General features: G+C 39.5%; 1 protein-coding gene across 2 annotated transcripts in view; it reads right to left on the bottom strand.

Moving 5' to 3' along the window:
- Window positions 1-20,000, bottom strand: part of LOC138030171 (uncharacterized) — a 45,373-nt gene that overhangs the window by 14,856 nt on the left and 10,517 nt on the right. Inside the window, exons 1-3 of one of the 2 annotated variants that reach the window (XM_068878056.1) lie at window positions 9,067-9,571; window positions 8,622-8,728; window positions 4,939-5,130 (exon numbers count right to left, since the gene is read on the bottom strand). In XM_068878056.1, coding sequence (XP_068734157.1) covers window positions 4,939-5,130; window positions 8,622-8,728; window positions 9,067-9,110 — 343 coding nt within the window. In that variant the 5' untranslated portion in view covers window positions 9,111-9,571. Of the gene's footprint in view, window positions 1-4,938; window positions 5,131-8,621; window positions 8,729-9,066; window positions 9,572-16,873; window positions 17,556-20,000 lie in introns of those variants that run through there. The other variant, XM_068878055.1, reaches the window with a different exon arrangement.

Here is a 20,000-nt window from a genome sequence, read left to right as displayed (position 1 = left end):
TTTGTCAGTTGAATTACTGTTTCGAGTTATCGACGTTAAATATGGTTGCTTTACTTTACTTTACACGAATTGTGTTAATTAGGCCAAAGTACTGAGTGAAGGGTACCATTCAGATTAAATTTAATTGGAACACCTGCATATTTAAAAAAAATTGTCTGTTCAATTGATCGTTACTCCTACAAATGCCGGCGTCAAAACAATGTTTGTAGACTACTGTTTTTTGGGCTATCAGAATGTTCTTATTATTCCAGGACTTAATCTTTCCATCTAATTCTGAGACATATCACAGTCATTTGAATTTGAATGAATTTCGTCATCTTCTTTTGCATGGGGTGAAAGAGAGAAGCTTTGTTTTGATTTCTTGAAAAGAAAATTAACCCTCGCATGGCGAGGAAGATCTATCTCGCCTTTTGCTTAAAACTTGAAGAAAAGAATCTGCCATTTACTACTATGAGATAGCAAAGTTTGCAGACGGCCGCTTCATACATCCTTAGGGCGCCATTGCTCGACCCAGTCCCCCATGCGCTAGAAGTTCGCGACATGAAGAAACATGCCTGGAATGCATAGAGTCCATTCCTTGACTCGTGACCTTGTGGCCCGAGTAATTTCTTTTCGTTTTCAAATCTTTTAACAACTGCTAATGCTGGTTAAGGTCTTGGTAAAGGAAAATGAGGTGCCTGTGGAAAAAAACTTGTCACGCCGCTATTTTCTGTATGGGGTCAAACTATATAAATTATCATAATATAGCTAATAGATTGAATTATTTGAATAAAGTTTTAGTTTTTTGGTGTTTAATATTGCCTTTTAGTTTGAGGCCTCAAACTCAGAACGACTGAGTCTGCTGCAGAAGCTCCAGCCCCTTCAATTTATTGCGAAAACAACCACACTTAGTTGCATCTTAGTCACAGATGAACACACTCCACACTCTCATGTTGTAGCCAGCTAAAATTGGGCCTTACCAAAAGTCTCTCAAGAATTCTGGACGGTTTTGGCCGACTAAACTCGTGATCTGCTTAGCTGTTAAAACGCCGGAAGTGAAAATGCCATGGTTATTGCGCACAGCTCTCGCGAAGTCCTCAAGACTGATCCGCCATTAGCGTATGAAGAAATTTGCTGCCTTTTTTTCTTACAATGACGTGATCAGTGCAACTTGATTTTATTTGTGTAAATTGCGATATGCCATCTGGAACATCTCATAACTTGTCCAGAATCGGGTTGGAAAGAGTGAAATTAGCGATGCCGTTGTCAAGCTCCGTGGCCATGTGTCTGAGGTACTATTTCAAAAACGAGTGCGAGGGTCAATTGACACCCAATCCTTTCACACGTGATTGACCTGATACGTCCATCATTTTTTGCATACAGATTATGAAAGGAAACAAAAAAAAAGAAATTTCATCTGTTTTAAATTTCACAGCCCACCGATTCAAGATTTGCAAAAACAAGAAATTTGAGCAAGACGCCCCAATTTACCGAGACCTTGAATCAATGTCTTATCTCCTCTACAACTTACAGTACTGGCCACAGGAATAGCAGCACCTACACGCGCGTAAAATGCGAAAGATGGCCTTTTCATTTGAAGAATGAGTTTCCACCAGTTCAAATGGTACATGAAATGAAACCAAAATGTAAACAAACACACAGTGAGCTAGCCAACTCGTGATCTTCGGATGACAGATGTACCAGCAAAAACAGTCATTGAAACCAAGTATTTGAAATATTCAACCAAAGTGGACACTCCTCGCGAAAATGTTGAAACGTACATACAATCTGTCGGAAAACAGTAGTGTTTTTAAACATGCAACATTTGCCTTTGAGAAAAAGGAGCTAATTCAGGGCTCAACATTTATTTTTGGATTTGGGAGCACTTGCGCTACCAAGTGTATATTTCTAGGCGCACTGCCAAAATTTCAGGCGCACAGCAGAAAACGTTAGTACCACAGCTTAAAATACTGGGAGGACCAGCATAACTAAGACATCATTACAGCATCTTCAGTTTTTTGTATCTTTTTTTTATCCTGTGTTTGTTGTTTTAATTAGTAAGGCTGACTTACTTTTCGTTTGAGACAGCAGTAAAATTCTTGTGGTTTTCAAATCAACTTGACTTCTCAATTTCAACCAATTATTATTACATGTTATCATGTTAAAAACATTCGAAATAACAGAAACGAGTCCATCATGTATTTCTTTTTAATGTACACTTGTAACCAAAGAAAATATACTCTTAAAAACCGGAATAGATACACAACTTCATAATTGATAATAGACGCGTACTCCAGTGATTACATCAGGTCACCAAGATCAGATTTAATGCTGTCGCAAATGGCAAATAAATTTTGCGTAATTGACATCAATGTCGCAGGCAGCCATGTCTCCCGCATTCCTTTACAGTAATTCCGCTGTTGTTAAGGACGGTGCCTACTATTGTTATTGCCCATACATTCTGCGCATCTCGAGATGCTCGGATTTCCTATGACTGGTGATTATTAATACAGAGATATTTTTGCGCGGTTCAAAACAATGCCGAGAAAGCAGAACTTAGCAAGTGATCTTGGTATCCAAAAGAAAATTGGGGGTAACCACGCATTTTTCAGAGATAATTTAGCTTCAATTTGGAGAAGAACGCCATACATTGCTTTGTATTTTAAAGCTTTTTACAATTATTGTTGATTAATTATCTTCAAAAAATGTGCGGTTACCCCCAATTTTCTTTTTGGATTTCAGTAAGATTTGTTATGATCTGCTTTTCCCGCATATTCAGTAAACCGCGCAAAAATATCTGTGAATTAGTAGGCACCGTCCTTAAGTGAGCCTAGACAACATGAAGCGTGACGTGAGGATTCGATCGCTAAGTAAGCACCGCACATAGTCTCGACCCATGGCAGAGGTCTCCCGTAGTGGTCAGCCCAGTTAACACAAAAGAAAAGAGATCTCTGCTAGCAGGGAACCATTGACTAAGGATGAAGTGGATGAATGCACCGGGAAAGCCTTACAGTATCTGCAGCACATAAATTCTTCCTCTGAATCCCACTCGTTTAACCCCGCTCTTTGAAATTTGTATCTTTGTCTTTTCTTGCTCGTTGGCTCATCCTCTTTAGCATTATCGCGGACTGATATAGTGATGCAGTATCATTCCAGGCAGATTTACTCGTAGAATGTGAAGGCTGGCTTTTTATAAGAAAATTATTGAATACAAGACAATACGAGAACGATGACTTAACTTGGATGTATTTCACTTTTTTTGAAAAATTTTTAACTTGAAGAAAAAGACTCATGTTGTTGACTCCCTTGACCTTCCATTATCACAAACCTTTAACATGCGCAATAAGCATGTGCTTTTGCCTCAATGGTAGAGCAAGTGTGATTCAGGTCAAGAGGTGACAAGGTTTCCTGAAGTAGGGATCGCCTTTCATAGGACTTTAAGTCCTACGAAACAGCACGTTCCAGACTTCAGGAAACCTTGTTACCTCTTGACCTGAATCAGACTTGCTCTACCATTGAAGCAAAATCGTCAAAATTGAAAGATCGCCTTTCTAAGAAATTGGACAAAAAGTTCAATGTTCTAAAATGGAAGAAAGGAATACCACAGCTCTCAAACTTGGCAAATAAGTCAATCATTTTCAACTATTAGCATGTACTTTATTTGTAGTCTTCATTTGCATGTTTCAGCGGAGTTTTAAAAAACAGAAGAGTACGGGATGAAATGAAACATCAACGGGAAACATGGACCTTCACCAGCATTGGGGGAATTTGTTGAGAAAACGGACGACAAACAAACATACACTGACAAAACGAAAATAATTTAACTTTATTATTTAGGGCCAGATTTTGTTATGTATATCTTTATATCTGTTGATTGATGTTTCTGTATCGTGACGTATCACTCGGAGTACGCAAGTATAGTCAGCTGAGAAACTAGACAAGAAATTCAATCGCACTGTACTTGAGCTTTTAAGGCTTTTAAGGCGTGCGAGTGCGATCACACGTAATTTTTTAGGCGCATGTGCTACCATTTGGTCGCTAACTTTGATCCCTGTAATTACCGTTAGTAACTGATGTTCAACAGAGAATACTCAGTCCTCTTTTACACGAAACTCTGCGTGTAAAATTTTACACCCACTGTGAAGAATTTGCATGTATATATTTACACAAACTTTCATGTATTTCTTTTACTTGCGCTTAACGCCATGTAATTTGCGTGTAAATTTCGCGCAATATGGCGAATTTACACGCAATATACGCGCATGTGATGCTGCTATTCCTGCGGCCAGTACTGTAAAACAATCAGTGTATTTAGCTATTCAGTTTTGGGTAAATTCGGCTAAATATACGTTTGTAATGCAGCCTAAGCGAGGGGAAACTGCGGAGCTCAATGGGAGGGAGCTTCCCTCAAGCTCCCCTTGCTTTTATGTGCCAGTGCCTGATTTCCCCCTCCCCTTCCCCTTTCTAACATCTGCCACACAGGCTATTACAAGATTACTCAAAAACCTACATGTACATGATCATAGCATAAGACAAGGAATTTAGGATACAGTTATGGCAGCGGCACCAAAAGCACCACAATACAGCACAATTAATAAGCAAAAACAATCGCTATGTATGTGAGTTTTACATTGTGGTAAATTAATTACTCTCTTCTCCAAAAACATTAAATAAAAGAAGAGGAGAAAAAGGAAAATCAAAGAAAGAATCGATCTCAAGCCCTCTAGCATGATAACTGATAGCTCTCTCCATTTGACCATACATATCCAAAGAATCCCTATCAAATTGCGGCCCACAAGTTGAACGAGGTGGTATAATTGTAAATTAGTTCAAAAAACGTTGATAAAAATTTAGAATTGTGTTTCTGTTGGCGGTGCCATAGTGTTTGCTTAAAGTCCCATCACAACACGCACACAGACAACCAGGCAAACAAAGGAATAAACCTGTATTTTTCATTACCTTCACTGCAATGATTTGGCCACGCACTGAAAACATTTGGATCACTTAGAATGTGTTCGACAACCGAAGCTGCCATAACACTGGCAAATGGACTCCAATGCTCTGCTGTTGACGTATCACCATCTGCATAATCAGTTATTCCTTTGACAATGAGCCACTCAATCTGATTGTCAAATGCTGCCCTAAAAGCGCCTGTGACACAAAACAATGTATGATATTAAAAGAAATACTATTAAAACCAGCAGAGTGGTAAAATTGCCGTTGGAAATTTGAATCCGAAGCCGTTTGATTCTAAACACGTCACCTTAAACAAATTGTCATGTGATCCGAAAAATAATGTCACATCGACTTCTTTCGCGGATCATGTGATAAGTTTTCTGCAGCCTGCATTTCAAAATTCTAACCGCAGATTTACCACTGAAGTGATTTTGATAGTATGTCTGTCTGTCTGTCTGTCTGTCTATCTATCTATCTACCTTTTGGATAAAGCCAATTCAGCGAAAGATCACATTGGAGGATGATGTCTTAGCCTGAGAGCAAGCTCTCACGGGTAGGAAACGGGAAAACAGTCCTCTTGACCCCCTCCCATCCCATCTTGGTCACAAGCTAGTGACGCCTTTGTGAATAACTTTTGTACCTCAACACCATAGCCTTTATGAGTGAAACCACACATCTTAAAATGCTTCCTCCTATAACACAACTCCTCAGTGGAAATGGTATCATTTTCCTGAACCTTTAAGGTTTGGCATAACAAAGGTAGTAACATCTAGACTCAAACAGCTACAAAAAGGTAGCCACTTTCCTTAAAGAGATACTCTACACCATATTTCGACTTTTGCTCAAAATGTAGCTTATGCACTATTAAAACTTATGAGAGACAAAAAGAGCAGGAGAAACAAATTTTAACGGCTAAAAACTGCACTGGAAAAGGGAAAATTCGCTCAATTTGAGGACCAGAAGTCAAACTGTACGCAAATTGTCACTCCTACGTAACCGGAAGTTTGATCTAAGTAGCCAATCAGGATGGATAGTATTTCAAGCGAATCACAACACAGCTTGGAAAGTGAGACTTCCCTTTCACCTGGTTGTCCACCACAATTGCTGTTTGTGCCTTTTGCACTAAGTGTCTGAGCACTTTCCCCTGCATTTAGAAGCAAGAGACTGAAGTGAGGAAACGGCATTCTTCGAAGTTGAAGCAAAAGATTCTGAACAAGTGCACATTGGTGCAATTAACTATGCACGCCTTTCACTCACCAACGCGTAGACTTAAATGCCGAAATCGAATTGACCGACACATGGTGAGAAGACAGTCTGTCGATCCCCTAAGCTCACAGGGGATCAATAAATTCCATTTGGAAGGTGACTTCCAATTGGAGAGTGACATCGAAGCTATTACAAAGCTATCATTGTGTAGCGGACCAGAATGACGAACTGTCGAAGAACTCGGTCATTGATTATGTAAGGAAGACTGATGAGAAATCCGTACTGATCTCCAGCAATAGAGCAAGGGCTGAGTCCGTTCACAAGTATAAACATGCTCCCTGGGACAGAGAACTTCCAGAATTCCTTACAAGAAAACGTCGAGCTTGTTTCCTAAAGACAAGGTAATTAGAAGGTGTAAGGTGCATTACTTAAAGAAGAACGTACCGAGCTCGTCTGAATTGAGAAAGTGCTTATCTCTTGCTTTTAGAAAATATATTGCAGTAAGAATGGCTAAACCTAGACCACAACTCAGACGTAACAAATCTTCGAGAGTAGGAGATTCTAATTGTCGTTTTTATCTTATTACCTGAAGGACTGCTAAACATAAAAAAGACTTGTCAGTACTATTGTGTATTCAAGATCAATTTGTTACTGAGGTTTCAACAAAATTGAACTCACAAAATGAGAGTTATTGTGTATCAAGAGAAAAGCTATTGATAGCAGGACATATTGAATCGAACTCAGGCCCTGTTGCTGGTGGAACAAGTACACATGCAGTACTGAGAAATCCTTCCATGGCACTGTTGCAGGCTCGATTTGCCCAGCAAGGATTCAAGGCACTAGAATGTACCGCAGATGGTTCATGCTTCTTTTCTTCTTTTGCCCACCAGTTATATAATGATTCTGATGATACAGAGCAATTGTGGGCACAGCAGCATACGTGGTGTAATGCACTTATTGTGCAAGCAGTTTCAGATGCATTACATGTTACAATATGTATAACTGAATCCATTAAGGGGAGGGCGCCAGCAACTGTTATCAGTCCAAGAAGCGGGCAACAGGGAAATACTGCTATTAACAATGGACATGTAGATGAATGACACTATGTTTCAGCAGTTCCAGTAGATCATTATAATGGCAGAATTTCAGGTTATGAAATCAGTAGTGTTTATAATACCAATGTCAACGATTATTCAGACCAAAAATGAAGTGTGTCAAAAATAATTTCTCCAAAGCAGAGGCAAAAAGAGCTTATGTGAGAATCTATCAGGCAGAATAGACAAAATAAAGAGTTCAAGGAAAATGAAAACAATGAGAAATGCCAAAAAAGGGCCATGTGTTATCTTATGAAAAGACTGAATCACTTTTGACATGGAATATCTAATAAAGTCTTGACCTTGAGGAATTTCAGTTTGGTTTAGGTTTGAGCTCTGCATACTAGCTTTCACTTGCTGTGATCAGTTATTGTAGAGATCATCTGACAACAAAGTTTTCTTGTCGTAGTCTTTCTGATGGAATTGTTTTACGTGTATTCTCACGTGCAGATCTCCACAATATTGATTAGTGAAATATCAAAGTTTTATTCACTTTTTTAAAACTTGAAAATGATCTCAGTGTAGAATTTTATCGCTAGTTTTTATCTTGAAATATGTTTTGGCTGGAATGTGTTTGTGCGTTCATACGTATAGGTCATAAGCTAAAATCTGGATTGGAAATTATAGGTGTTAAGTGTGGAAGTTGTCAGAGACTAAATCGAGTCATAGAGCTCGAGTGCGTTTGTTTTGCTAAAATTGACTGTATCGTGGCCAAAAACAATGAAACTGTTTAGGCAAAAGGATTGGCCAATCACTCATTTGCATCATCCATCATCCAGGGTTCCACGCCATGTGTTTGAATCACTAGGTTCTACAGACAGCATGGTACCAGTAAAGGCAACAATGCCAAAATTCTTACGAAGGCCCATCTCACAAAAAAATAGACGCAGCCTACAGGCAGTTGGCAAGGCGGTGCTGGGGTCTTTTGGGAAAGGAAGTGTGCGAGTGGTTCTGCCACCATGTGCTGCGTGTTGCATACGAGCGCACTTCCCGCCTCTAGGGCTCACAGAAGACTTCATATTTGAAGGATTTCACTTTCCACACGAGTAATTGTTTTAACGCTGTGTTGTATTTAAATTGATCTTTTAGTTGATTATAACTGATGAAAGAATTGCATCTAGGGTGATTGGGTAACATACTTTGAAGAACATTTTCATATTGTGAAGATGGTATACATTCCAATATCCTAATTTCCTGTTTTCTTTTCAATTTCACTTTGTGTCACTGTTTCAGTCTTCTAAGACTGATCGATGATCCTTGCATTTATGATTGGGAGTATATAATTCTAAGAAAATATTTTAGTTCTTATAACCGCAAAATGCCTGTTCATGAGGTGATTTGTCATGGACAGCCATTTTGCCTCCTTGAGGTCAGGGTCATCATCACCTGTTGACGAGGCACACCAGAACATGTGGCAGACGATGCTCTTCTTCCATTTTTGAACCACAGCACAGTCCTCTTTTTTAGCAAGGGCATCAATCTTCTTTCCAGTTCTTAAATGAAATTACAAGTACTAGTTGCTAAAAATTTTTAATCCAAATTATTGTTCTTAGAAATATTCAACTTTTCCAACATGCCAACCATCCCATCTGTCCTTAACTCCAGGCCATCTCTCTCATGCATTTTCTTATTTGTACATGTCTGTCTCTCATTAAGGTGTTTATGGACAATCTTTCTCCAGTTTAGAATGTGAGTGATCTTGCAAGCTCCTCTTTTTCCATAGCACCTGAGTTTTTCACTTCATTGCTCTAAAGATATGTATTAATTAAAATGCAATTGGGAATCAAGGATTTTACTTTGCTCGGCATGCATTATTGAGTAGGTTCCATACTTAGCTGAATGACCAGGGCTGTCACAGCGGCCATCACCTCCCATATTAATTCCCTCTCTTCAGCTTTGACGTTGTTCAGTAGAGTAGACTGTTCAGTTGCTGTTGGCATGTCCTCTGCACAGCAGTATGTATATACTTCTCTTGGTGATTCATAAATTTTGAGTAACATATCGTTGGAACAATCATATGTTTCAATATCTTCAGCACCTTTGTTGGGCTTCCACCACCAAAGAGGATAGAGGAGGTCAGCATGACGTTCCCAACAGGAATGTCTCCAACTGAGGGCTGGGAATCCCAACTTGTAGTGAACTTGCAGGAAAAACACTTCTGCATCACTGTTATTTTCCTATCTCTTTGGGGTCAGGGACGCATGAGGGGTCATCACCTTGCCCCATTTCTTCTTCATTGGCTGATAACTCCTCGCCACTCTGGACTGGGTTGAAGTTATGAAAAATGCCTTGATAAGAGTGCATCGCGTTTCTTGAATTTTTTGGGAGACGGACATTTGACAACCTGCGAAAATATTTCAGCACACAGTTGTCTGCTATTCCTCCCTTTCATGTTTCGCGAGGACCGTAAAAAAGCAGAACACAAGTACGTATTATTCAAATAGGCCTTATCACGGTTTTCGACGCCATTTTGACGGGTAGGCAAAGACTCTGGAGCCGCAGTTACCAATTCCCATACATTTCTTTGTAAAATATTCGTGAACGAAGTAAACGCCAGCTACATTTCCGTTATTTATAGCTCTTCGACCAAACCTTAAAACCCGAGCCTCCCAGACATTGAAGGTAAGTAAATTTTCTAGTTCTGTATAAAAAATCAGCCAACTAGCGTTAATATTTCACCCGATTTCCAGCAAATGTTTTGGACCTTGTGAAGTTGTGTGACACAAACTACGAGCACATGGCGAACAGGAAATCACCTTCGCCGCTTATCACGCAGCCTCAAACCTTATGCTAAATAATAATAAAGTAATGTAAACTATCTCTTTTATGTTGTGATTCGCGGAAACTTCGATAGTTGATCGATAGTTGGTAGTTTCGGCTTTTATTTCAGGTCAAAATCGGTCAGTTTAAGACCGGCGGGTCTAAATCACAGGTCACAGGTCAGGTCACAGGTTGCAGATCAGGTCACAGGTCAGGGCAATAGGAAGAATATTTTTCTGCCAACCATATTGACTATTTTTGCCATCCCATAATGGGGTGCGGGGTATTTACATAAAGAAACAATATTAGTTATTTACTCTTTGTACTGTATCATGCTTCAGTCAACCGAACATCCATCGTTTTAATGCAAATACAGCATTTCTAATGGGTTTGGGCTTTTTCAACAGTTAAATTATAACCTCAGTCTGCATTTTACCCCCGCTCTGGAGTCTGCGTTTTACACTGAGCGGGTCAAAATTTGCTTTTTGTTTAACTCAACCAGATTTGTTTGCTTTTAGGTTTTTCTATGTCACTCAAGCCCAAGGAAGCCCCCTGCTGCGTCGGTGGCTGCAATAATGATGATAGATATCTTGAGAAATACGTAGTCCGGCCACATGTAAAAGTTACGCGCTTCTTTAAGTTTACACAAGCAAAGGACAAACACCAAATTTGGATAAATAACATTGCTCCAGGATTAAGCGGAAAAGTACATGCATCTGGAAGGAAGGGATCATATGTTTGTGCCAATCATTTTGTAAATGGTGAACCAACAAATGAGAATCCTCACCCTACACTCTTCTTGTCTCTGTTGCAAACTACGTTTGGCAAATCTCCAAAGAAAAGAAAAACCCTAGAGTGAGCTGGAACAGCCGATGCAAATAATCACAATGATGACAATGATACACATGAGTTTACTGTAGAAGTAGCTTTGGATACTGCAGCAAATGATGATTTTAACATGGATATAGTTTTAGATACTGAACCTGAGTCATCACAAACAGAGGATTCAGACTGGGATCCAGAAATTGAGACCAGATTTCCTTTTAAAACAAGTATCCAAAGCAGCAATGGTAACAGTGTATACAGGGTTACCTGATGCAGAGACATTCAGTTATCTGTTTGATTATTTAAAGCCAAAAGCTCAAAACATGAACTATTGGAAAGGCCAATCACAAGTTCTAAAAGAAAAACCCAATGAAAGGACTACACAGCGTCTTACTGAGGTATTTGAAAGGTATGAAGAAGCTGGCATGGAACCACCAGAAAACTAAGTCAGAAAACTAAGTCTTGAGCAAGAGTTTCTCATGACTCTTATGAAGTTAAGGCTTGGATTACTTGAAGATGACCTAGCATTCAGGTTCAAAGTTTCTCAGTCACTTGTATCAGCAATTCTGTCAACATGGTTGAGATTCTTAGCAAAAGAACTAAGTTGGATGATTATGTGGCCAAGTAAAGGTCAGGTAAAGCTACACTTGCCTGACCCTTTTAAAAGACTTTATCCAAATGTACGTTGCATTATTGATTGTTCCAAGGTGTTTACCGAGACCCCAAGTGCTTTAGATATTCAGGCAGCACTATGGTCAGATTACAAGCACCACTGTACAGTTAAATTTTTGGTAGCCATTACACCGAATGGGGCTCCTTGTTATGTATCACAGTGTTATGGTGGCAGGGCTACTGACCAATACATTGTACGAGACTGTGGTTTTTAAAATTGTGTGGAGCCTTATGACCAAATCATGGCTGACAGAGGATTTAAGATTAAGGAGGAGTTGCTGCTGCGAAATGCCTCATTGTGTATTCCACCAAGCACAAAAGAAGGCATGCAAATGGTTGCAGGGGATGTCAGAGAAACATCACGAATTGCTAACGTGAGAATTTATGCTGAACAGGCAATTGGACGACCAAAACAATTCCACATTTTAAAGAACATCCTTCCAATTAACTACCTACCCTTGTGTGATGACATTGTCCAAGTTGTGTGTGTATTAACTTTCTTCCAGGATCCACTGTGTGTTTGAACAACAGTGGTTACAGTGTAGATTCCCCTGTGGTTAATGTCTACAAGATTAAGTTTGACCTACAAAGTACATTTACATTGCATAAAAGAAAGCTAAATTACAATACTCAAAGTTCAATCAGTACAAACAACATAATGTCTGTTACGTTATTTAGTTTGTAAAAAAATCATGCCCTTGCCCCTAACTTTAAGTAAATAAAGTATGCAATTATCCTCACATTAAAATTCTCGGCCATGAGATCCTCCAGGCAAGCCACTCTTGCTCTCCCTCAATGCTGCTGACTTGCACACAATGAAAGTGGCACCATAAAGCAAACACTGTTGTCAGGTGAGTCATCCGGAAGTTCTTCACCCTCCAAAATTGGCTTCTCACATACAGCACAGAAGTAGATGACATGTAATCCAAGCATAACTTTGGCCATATACGACTTAAAAAACAACTCAAGTTTCAACAAGACATTTGGCCAAAATCAAGGGTCAAATTCAATGAGTTCAATGTGCAGCTCCCTCAGAGTCCAAACAAGAAAGCAGCACTTGTAGGAATTCCACACACACCCATCAGACCCGTCACTTGATAATAATACTTGTGCTCTTTTTTGAGTTGGATGGTGTTGCTTCTAAGTACTAGAAAATCAGTTTTCTCCCAGCTCTCACATACAGACAAGTCACGAATACAATATGGGCACTTAATTTCCACTATAGTTTCCCCACAACACGAACATGACATCAACCCATCAGGACTTGTGCCAATGTTGGGTTTCCCTTTCATAACACGTAAGCCACTTTTTGTCAGCTTGCAATTCCTGTGCTTGGCTAAAGCAATTGCATGGAAGTCACTGAGTGCTTTGTCCTCATTTTCTTTTCCCCACCTGATAGCTGGGACATGATCCAGATCTTCACTGCCATACACCAATTTTGCAAGTAATGGGGTGGTTTTAGGCTTGACATTCCCTCTTGATTTGGCCAAAGAATCTAATTTAGTACACACCTCTTTAAAATTTGAGGCTGTGATTCCCCCCAGTTGTATGTCCTTTCCATGCTGTTGAGCTAGATTGTCCCCTTGTCTCCTTCTCAATAGAAGTTACTTCTTCATTACTTAATGGCAAAGTAGCAAGAAAGCCATTTATCTTTTCCTGTTCCTCTCTATTAAAACTACTGGAGACATTCTCAGCACATTCAGTCATATATAGCTTGTGCCTTGGCTGCCCGTGCAACCGAGATTCCATACTTTTCAGAATTTGTGCTGTTGGCCTTGTTTGTGCAAGTCCATTCAGGAAATGAGTCTTTTTACTTTCGCTTATCTCCCGCTGACCTTCTTTCCTGGGGTCAAATACTCTCCATGCATCTTTAATAATACCCCTGGCTTCACCATTTCCATTTCTTGATGCTTTATCCTTCCTAATGTCCATTTCAATGACTTTTCCAGGCTGCACATCTTTGCGGGTAGAATGATTCTATCCAGAAGTAACAGAGGTACAGGCTGGATTGGTGTAACCACTTTGAACAGCAAAATTTACCTTATATAGTAATGCAATTATGTGATTGGAAGTCGCACTTGTAACTGCTATGCAAGTACACCAGCCACACACAATTGTTCCATTGTTCCTCACAGCTACCCATGCCTGGTGCGGGTCTTGACACATGTTGGGAGGGAGTGATGGTACTCTTCAAAATGCACTTGTCATCCTTGTTTTTTGAGACGTATATGCACCAACAAAGTTGCTTTTCCAGTGGGAAAATGCTTTTTGGTCTTTATACTTTCCTACATATGTCGAGTTAAATTCTTTGTTAGTAAGTATAAATGAAAATATCTTGCCTAAATCAACTGCTGGCCATTTCGTCATATCATCTAGCCATGCAGTAGCAGAGTTAGGATCACTGAGGTTGTACTTTGCTAGACGGTTCCTGTACTCTGCTTTTAGACTGATACTGTGTTGCTCATGGGTGAGCTTGATAGGTATATTCTGCTCACATGCTGCAAATGCCCTTGCTAATAACTCTACCTTCCTCCCAGTTGTTTGAAACCTCTTACATTCAAGTAATCCTTTAAGGACCCAACAGACCCAACTCTAAGAAATCATCATATGCCTCCATCCTTATCCTAAACACAAAATAAAAATTTTAACACGCTGGCTTACAAAATTTTATAGTCATGCCAATAAAGATTTATCAGATCAATAACAAGTACTAGTTTGAAAAGAAAAGATCAACTTTCGAAGTTTCTGCGAATCACAACGTAAAAGAGATAGTTTACATTACTTTATTATTATTTCGCATAAGGTTTGAGCTTTGAAATAATTAAAGGCTGCGCGATAAGCGGCGAAAGTGATTTCCTGTTCACCATGTGCTCGTAGTTTGTGTGACAACTTCACAAGGCCCAAAACATTTGCTGGAAATCAGGTGAAATATTAACGCTAGTTTGCTGATTTCTTTATAAAGAACTAGAAAATGTACTTACCTTCAATGTCTGGCAAGCTCGGGTTTTAAGGTTTGGTCAAAGAGCTATAAATAACAAAAATGTAGCTGGCGTTTAGTTCGTTCACGAATATTTTACAAAGAAATGTATGGGAATTGGTAACTGCGGCTCCAGAGTCTTTGCCTACCCGTCAAAATGGCGTCAAAAACCGTGACAAGGCCTATTTTCTGAACGAGTTTCTCTCACTTCCAAGTTATTAAGACAAGTTATAGTTTCCTCCTAAACATACCCTAGCAGCTTCTTGTTCCCCATAAGCTCCTCGTGGCAGCTTCTGCACTTTTTTGATGGTCCGGGGAGAGCATCTTGAGCCATGTTTTTGTCATGTCGTTTTAGCTTCTATGTCTGTGGAGCACCAATTTTACAAATTGTAGGAAAAGCACTGGGTTTCAAAATATTTTTTACCTTTAAGCTTCACCATCACCAATTGTTCTTCAAAGGAATCCTCAGTGAAGTGAGCACTACAAAGTTGGCTAGTCGGTTAGAAACATCAGAACAGCTGTTCTTCACGGCATTCATCCACAGCTTAGCAAAGTAGGCAGCTTCAGGCCATTTTTGAGGGCTTACTCAATCTTTGTGAATGTTAGAACAACCACCAGCTATACAGCCATGTGGCATTATAATAATTTATGTTGCGCTTAAGCCGAAAGAGTGTCATACACGGGGCTGCGATCGCGTCAAACTGTCTGGGCTCACATCAAATACCCACAGAATGGGCACACAATGCAACTGCTGTAAAATAGACTCTATTAAACTCTATTGCTTGAATTGACTTCTTGATATACGAAAGCGAACATATACATGTGATTACTGGTACAAAGAATCTTTGAAGTTTCCTCAGTAGATTACAACATAGCTAAAGTTGCATCTAATTACAAATGGATGTAATGATGTTGAACTTGTCATTTATGAGAGGAAACTGAATAGCGTGTAAAGTGAAGTGCTAGATTTCTATCCCATATGAACCATGTGAGCGTTAACCCTACAGATGGAAATGTGCCTACACAAGGACAGAGAAAACTCTGACCAGGGTGTGAATTGAACCCACGATCTTCGGGTTAGATCTCCGCCGCTCTACCGACTGAGCTACAAGGTCAGACTGGAGCAGGCCGTGGGAACTGAAGATGTTAAAGTCACGGCAATGAACATGTACAAGTACAAGTACAAGGAAAGGAAACTGAATAGCGTGTAAAGTGAAGTGCTAGATTTCTATCCCATATGAACCATGTGAGCGTTAACCCTACAGATGGAAATGTGCCTACACAAGGACAGAGAAAACTCTGACCAGGGTGTGAATTGAACCCACGATCTTCGGGTTAGATCTCCGCCGCTCTACCGACTGAGCTACAAGGTCAGACTGGAGCAGGCCGTGGGAACTGAAGATGTTAAAGTCACGGCAATGAACATGTACAAGTACAAGGAAAGGTTAAGTTTATACAAACGTCGGTCGTGTAGCACTTATATTTTAAACGGAGTTGACTGAATAGCGTGTAAAGTGAAGTGCTAGATTTCTATCCCATATGAACCATGTGAGCGTTAACCCTACAGATGGAAATGTGCCTACACAAGGACAGAGAAAACTCTGACCAGGGTGTGAATTGAACCCACGATCTTCGGGTTAGATCTCCGCCGCTCTACCGACTGAGCTACAAGGTCAGACTGGAGCAGGCCGTGGGAACTGAAGATGTTAAAGTCACGGCAATGAACATGTACAAGTACAAGGAAAGGTTACGTTTATACAAACGTCGGCCGTGTAGCACTTACAATGTATATTTTAAATGGAGTTAACTGAATAGAGTAATGTGAAGTGCTAGATTTCTATCCCATATGAACCATGTGAGCGTTAACCCTACAGATGGAAATGTGCCCACACAAGGACTAACCCGACGTTTGTATAAACGTAACCTTTCCTTGTACTTATTTATGAGAGGAATCTAGTGCTACTTACTCAGAGAGAGAAACAAGGTATTCTATGGTATTATAAGTGTAAGGCCTGGATTATATTTTCACAACACACGACACAAAGAGCTTTTTCGCAGCACAGCCGATCTTCCCAGTGTAAATATTATCGAAGAGGTTTTGCGAGTTCTCCTTTCTACGTCACTTCTGGTTTTGACCTGTGATCCACACAGCTCAAACCGCAAGTTGAGAAAGGTTCTCCATTTTGACAAAAATTATGAAGATTGACCACTTATATCTGTTTAATACTTCTTACTTGGGTTATAAGCTACATTTTTTTAAACATTGTTCTGAGGTGTAGAGCATCCCTTTAAAAACAGAAAATAAAATGTTGTGAATTATGAAGAACCGTGAACAAAGGGTGAAGGAAAAGCGAAGGCGCTGATAAGCACAGTATGGTACGGCACATTTCAGGCATCAACTTACCGTCACCTTCCTTCTCCATGGCAATTGCGTGAGGATAATGCTGGGCCAGTTCCTTGCGCCTTGTCTCGGAACAGACCAGTTGTCCACAATTTAAAAACTCAACATCACAGTGAACTTTGAGTTTGCGAGCTTCGGGATCTTGCAAAGGTGCCTTATAGCCAAAGTAAGCATGCTTGATGACTTTGAGAAACCGTCTGCTCGTGTAATGTCTCATGCCAGTTGATAGTGCATTCACTCTTGCAGAGACCACAACATCTCCCCGCTTGGCTTTATTGGAATTTAGACTACAGCAAGTTCCCACTGAAATAACCGCCTTTGGTCGAAGCACAGGTACAGCGTTCGTTATTATGGTCAGAGAGCCACCAGGAGTACAGGAGCCTTTCAAACATTGTATTAAAGATACACTTACTTTCTCAACATTATGCACGTTCTCAAAGTACACAAAGCCGATGTCTTTAAACCAACATTTAACGGGATTGATCAACTGCCGGTAACAAGCCAAGAAATCCCAGTCCTTTACTGTCAGCAGAAGCACATCAACAGGTAAAGGAGCATCCTTTGCAAGTTTAACTGTTGCGTACACATCTTTCACAGATGGCAGGTTCACATTTAGCTCAGGTGGATCACCATCACTGATATCAGTCTTAACTTCAGCGCTTGACATGATGACAAGAATGTCTTACTAAAGAAAAAAAAAAGATTAAATAAATATGTTTGTGTTTAAAGATGTTCAATGGCCTTAAAATTCAACACCTTGGAGGCAACCTCACTCACTGGGTGTTTCATCTCCCAGAAGGAGCAAGGGAGAGGAGGGATTCTGCTGAAATGCCTTCAATAAAATATTACCCAAAGTTTCCAAGTTATTCAACGCATCCTGAAATATTAACAGCATATCACCACCTTGCCATCTTCCAGCATAATTCCTGTGATAGTACTAACCACTAGAGAGTGTCCAGGTATCTAAGACCAAAACTTTTGCATTTTTTAATCGTTTTTCTGTTTTTCTGTGAGCCGCCTCTCATAGCTACTAAACTAGCACCTGCGGGCTCGAACATTTTGTAATATTTGAGTACTAAAATCAATAAAAAGGTTGTTGCTGTTATAAACCACAACTTTCTTTATGACCATTTAAAAACAATATGAATTTATGCATCACTAAGTTTTGAGTCATGTTTTGTGTTGAGCTTCACACCTGGAACAGACTTGTTAGTTTGTCTGTTCTCACTTTCTAGTATACGCCTTATTCCAAAATGGCGGCCAATTTATTATTAGAATTTGTTTACGACAAAGCTGGATAAATCAGCAGGCAAGTGCAATTGTCAGCTCCAAGTATTCGTGCTTCTAGCTTACAACCTGTCCGTAAACTACACTTTTACGAATTTATTAGCTTTTCTGTTTTAAAACTACCAGAAAATGTTAAAATTTTTGACAGGAAGTTTGAAGGCATTAGTTTTCTAACTTGCGCATCTACAGAAACTGGCAACGTCACACCAGGTGTCAACAAGCCGTAGTTAAAAGAGGGATCCTCAAATTACTAATCGTAAATCTACAGGATAATACTGGACTTTGCCATTATGTTATATCTGTCCGGTATAAGTTTGAAGGCATGCCTCCTTGCAATATAGCTGGCACAAGGCCTGTCAGCAGAAAAATTCAATATTTTATTTTTTTCCCTAAGATCGGCGTGAACGAGGAACAGCTTGTAATGTTACTTTGTTAGTGCGCTTTTTAAGTATATAAGCATACTGAAAAATTTTCAGCAGCCGAGCTGTTTTAGAGTTTTTCTTTCACAGTCTGCTCGAGCAGTCTCCTTGTTCTCATGAATTCGACGGTTATGGCCCATTCAAGAAACACAGAACAGGAGTTTGTTAATACAACCCACAAGTTTCATGTGGTTTGTTTTCGACTTCAGACAATTCGAAATCGCCTAAAGTGCGGGGAAATCCCACACAAAAAAAAAATGTAGGCCCGGGCCTACAGATTTAAAGGCTGGCTATGCCCCTGAGTGCCTTTGTAATTGCACAAACACAAATGAGCCTGTGGGTGATACTTATACTGGGTACAAGCCATGGCAAGACATGGCAAGACATGTGAGACTGCAATTGGTCTGCAACGGCAGTCTCGGTCAGCTTGGAGATAAAGGCCAAATTGCTCACAGGGCAAAGATTCTTAAACAACATTTATGTATGCATTGCTAACAAATTCTAACCATTTTATTTCATAATGGTGATGGTGAAAACTAGGTGCAAATTTGGGCCTGTCTATACATTTTAACATGAAAAAATGAATTTGAATTGCAATGGAAAACTTGAAACGCGAGCAAATTTGAATTGCAATGGAAAAAAATTAACAAAAGGATATGTGATACATTGTATACATTGTATAGGATGTGAAACAGTTTACAGGAAGTCATGGATTGGTTGAGTTGACTAAAATAATGTAAACTAACAGAATTTTCAAAAAAAACTTGCAATCATGTTCACGAACGTGTGCGCACTTGAGACTTTTAAAATGTTAAGGATTACACTTGCGGCATTTTTGCACTGTGCTTTGAATTATGTAACAATGGAATCAGCATTCGTTAAAAGATGTGACCTTTTTTATTGTTTTACCGTTTCAATGATAATGGATGGTAAGCAACATTAGCATTCACCAATCAAATGGACTGTATTCATATTTTTGTTTCCTCTGTACGACCTTTTAATTCGATAGTTGCATCAGTTAAGTTAAAACATAACAGTTCGTAAATGGAACTTATCATCCAAGGCTAGTTCTTGTTATGGTTTTAGTAAATATCCTAATTACACTCAACGCGTGACCAAAAGTTTTGAAATTTGAGTTGAGTAATCTATTCAAATAGGTATGCCATTTTTGAAGTTTGATCTAGAGATTCTGAATTTCCGTGGTATAGGATTTTACCCGCAGATAGTTAAAGATAAAGGGTTAGATGAATCATTGTTCCATAGCTCCAAATAGGAATTCGGATGTTCATTTCAGTCTTGCAGATACTGGTCACGCGTGACATAGCTCGACTGTAGGCTATGAATGCATTCAAATTTTAGTGATGATTTTAGAATATAAGAATGTAATGGAACTAGTAAACGATAAGGTAATGAGGTTTGCCGTA

Source organism: Montipora capricornis, chromosome 13, assembly GCF_036669925.1.
Source record: "Montipora capricornis isolate CH-2021 chromosome 13, ASM3666992v2, whole genome shotgun sequence".
Lineage (NCBI taxonomy): Eukaryota > Metazoa > Cnidaria > Anthozoa > Scleractinia > Acroporidae > Montipora > Montipora capricornis.
Note: the sequence above shows the minus strand (reverse complement) of the source record. Positions and strands in the feature narration are given on the sequence as shown.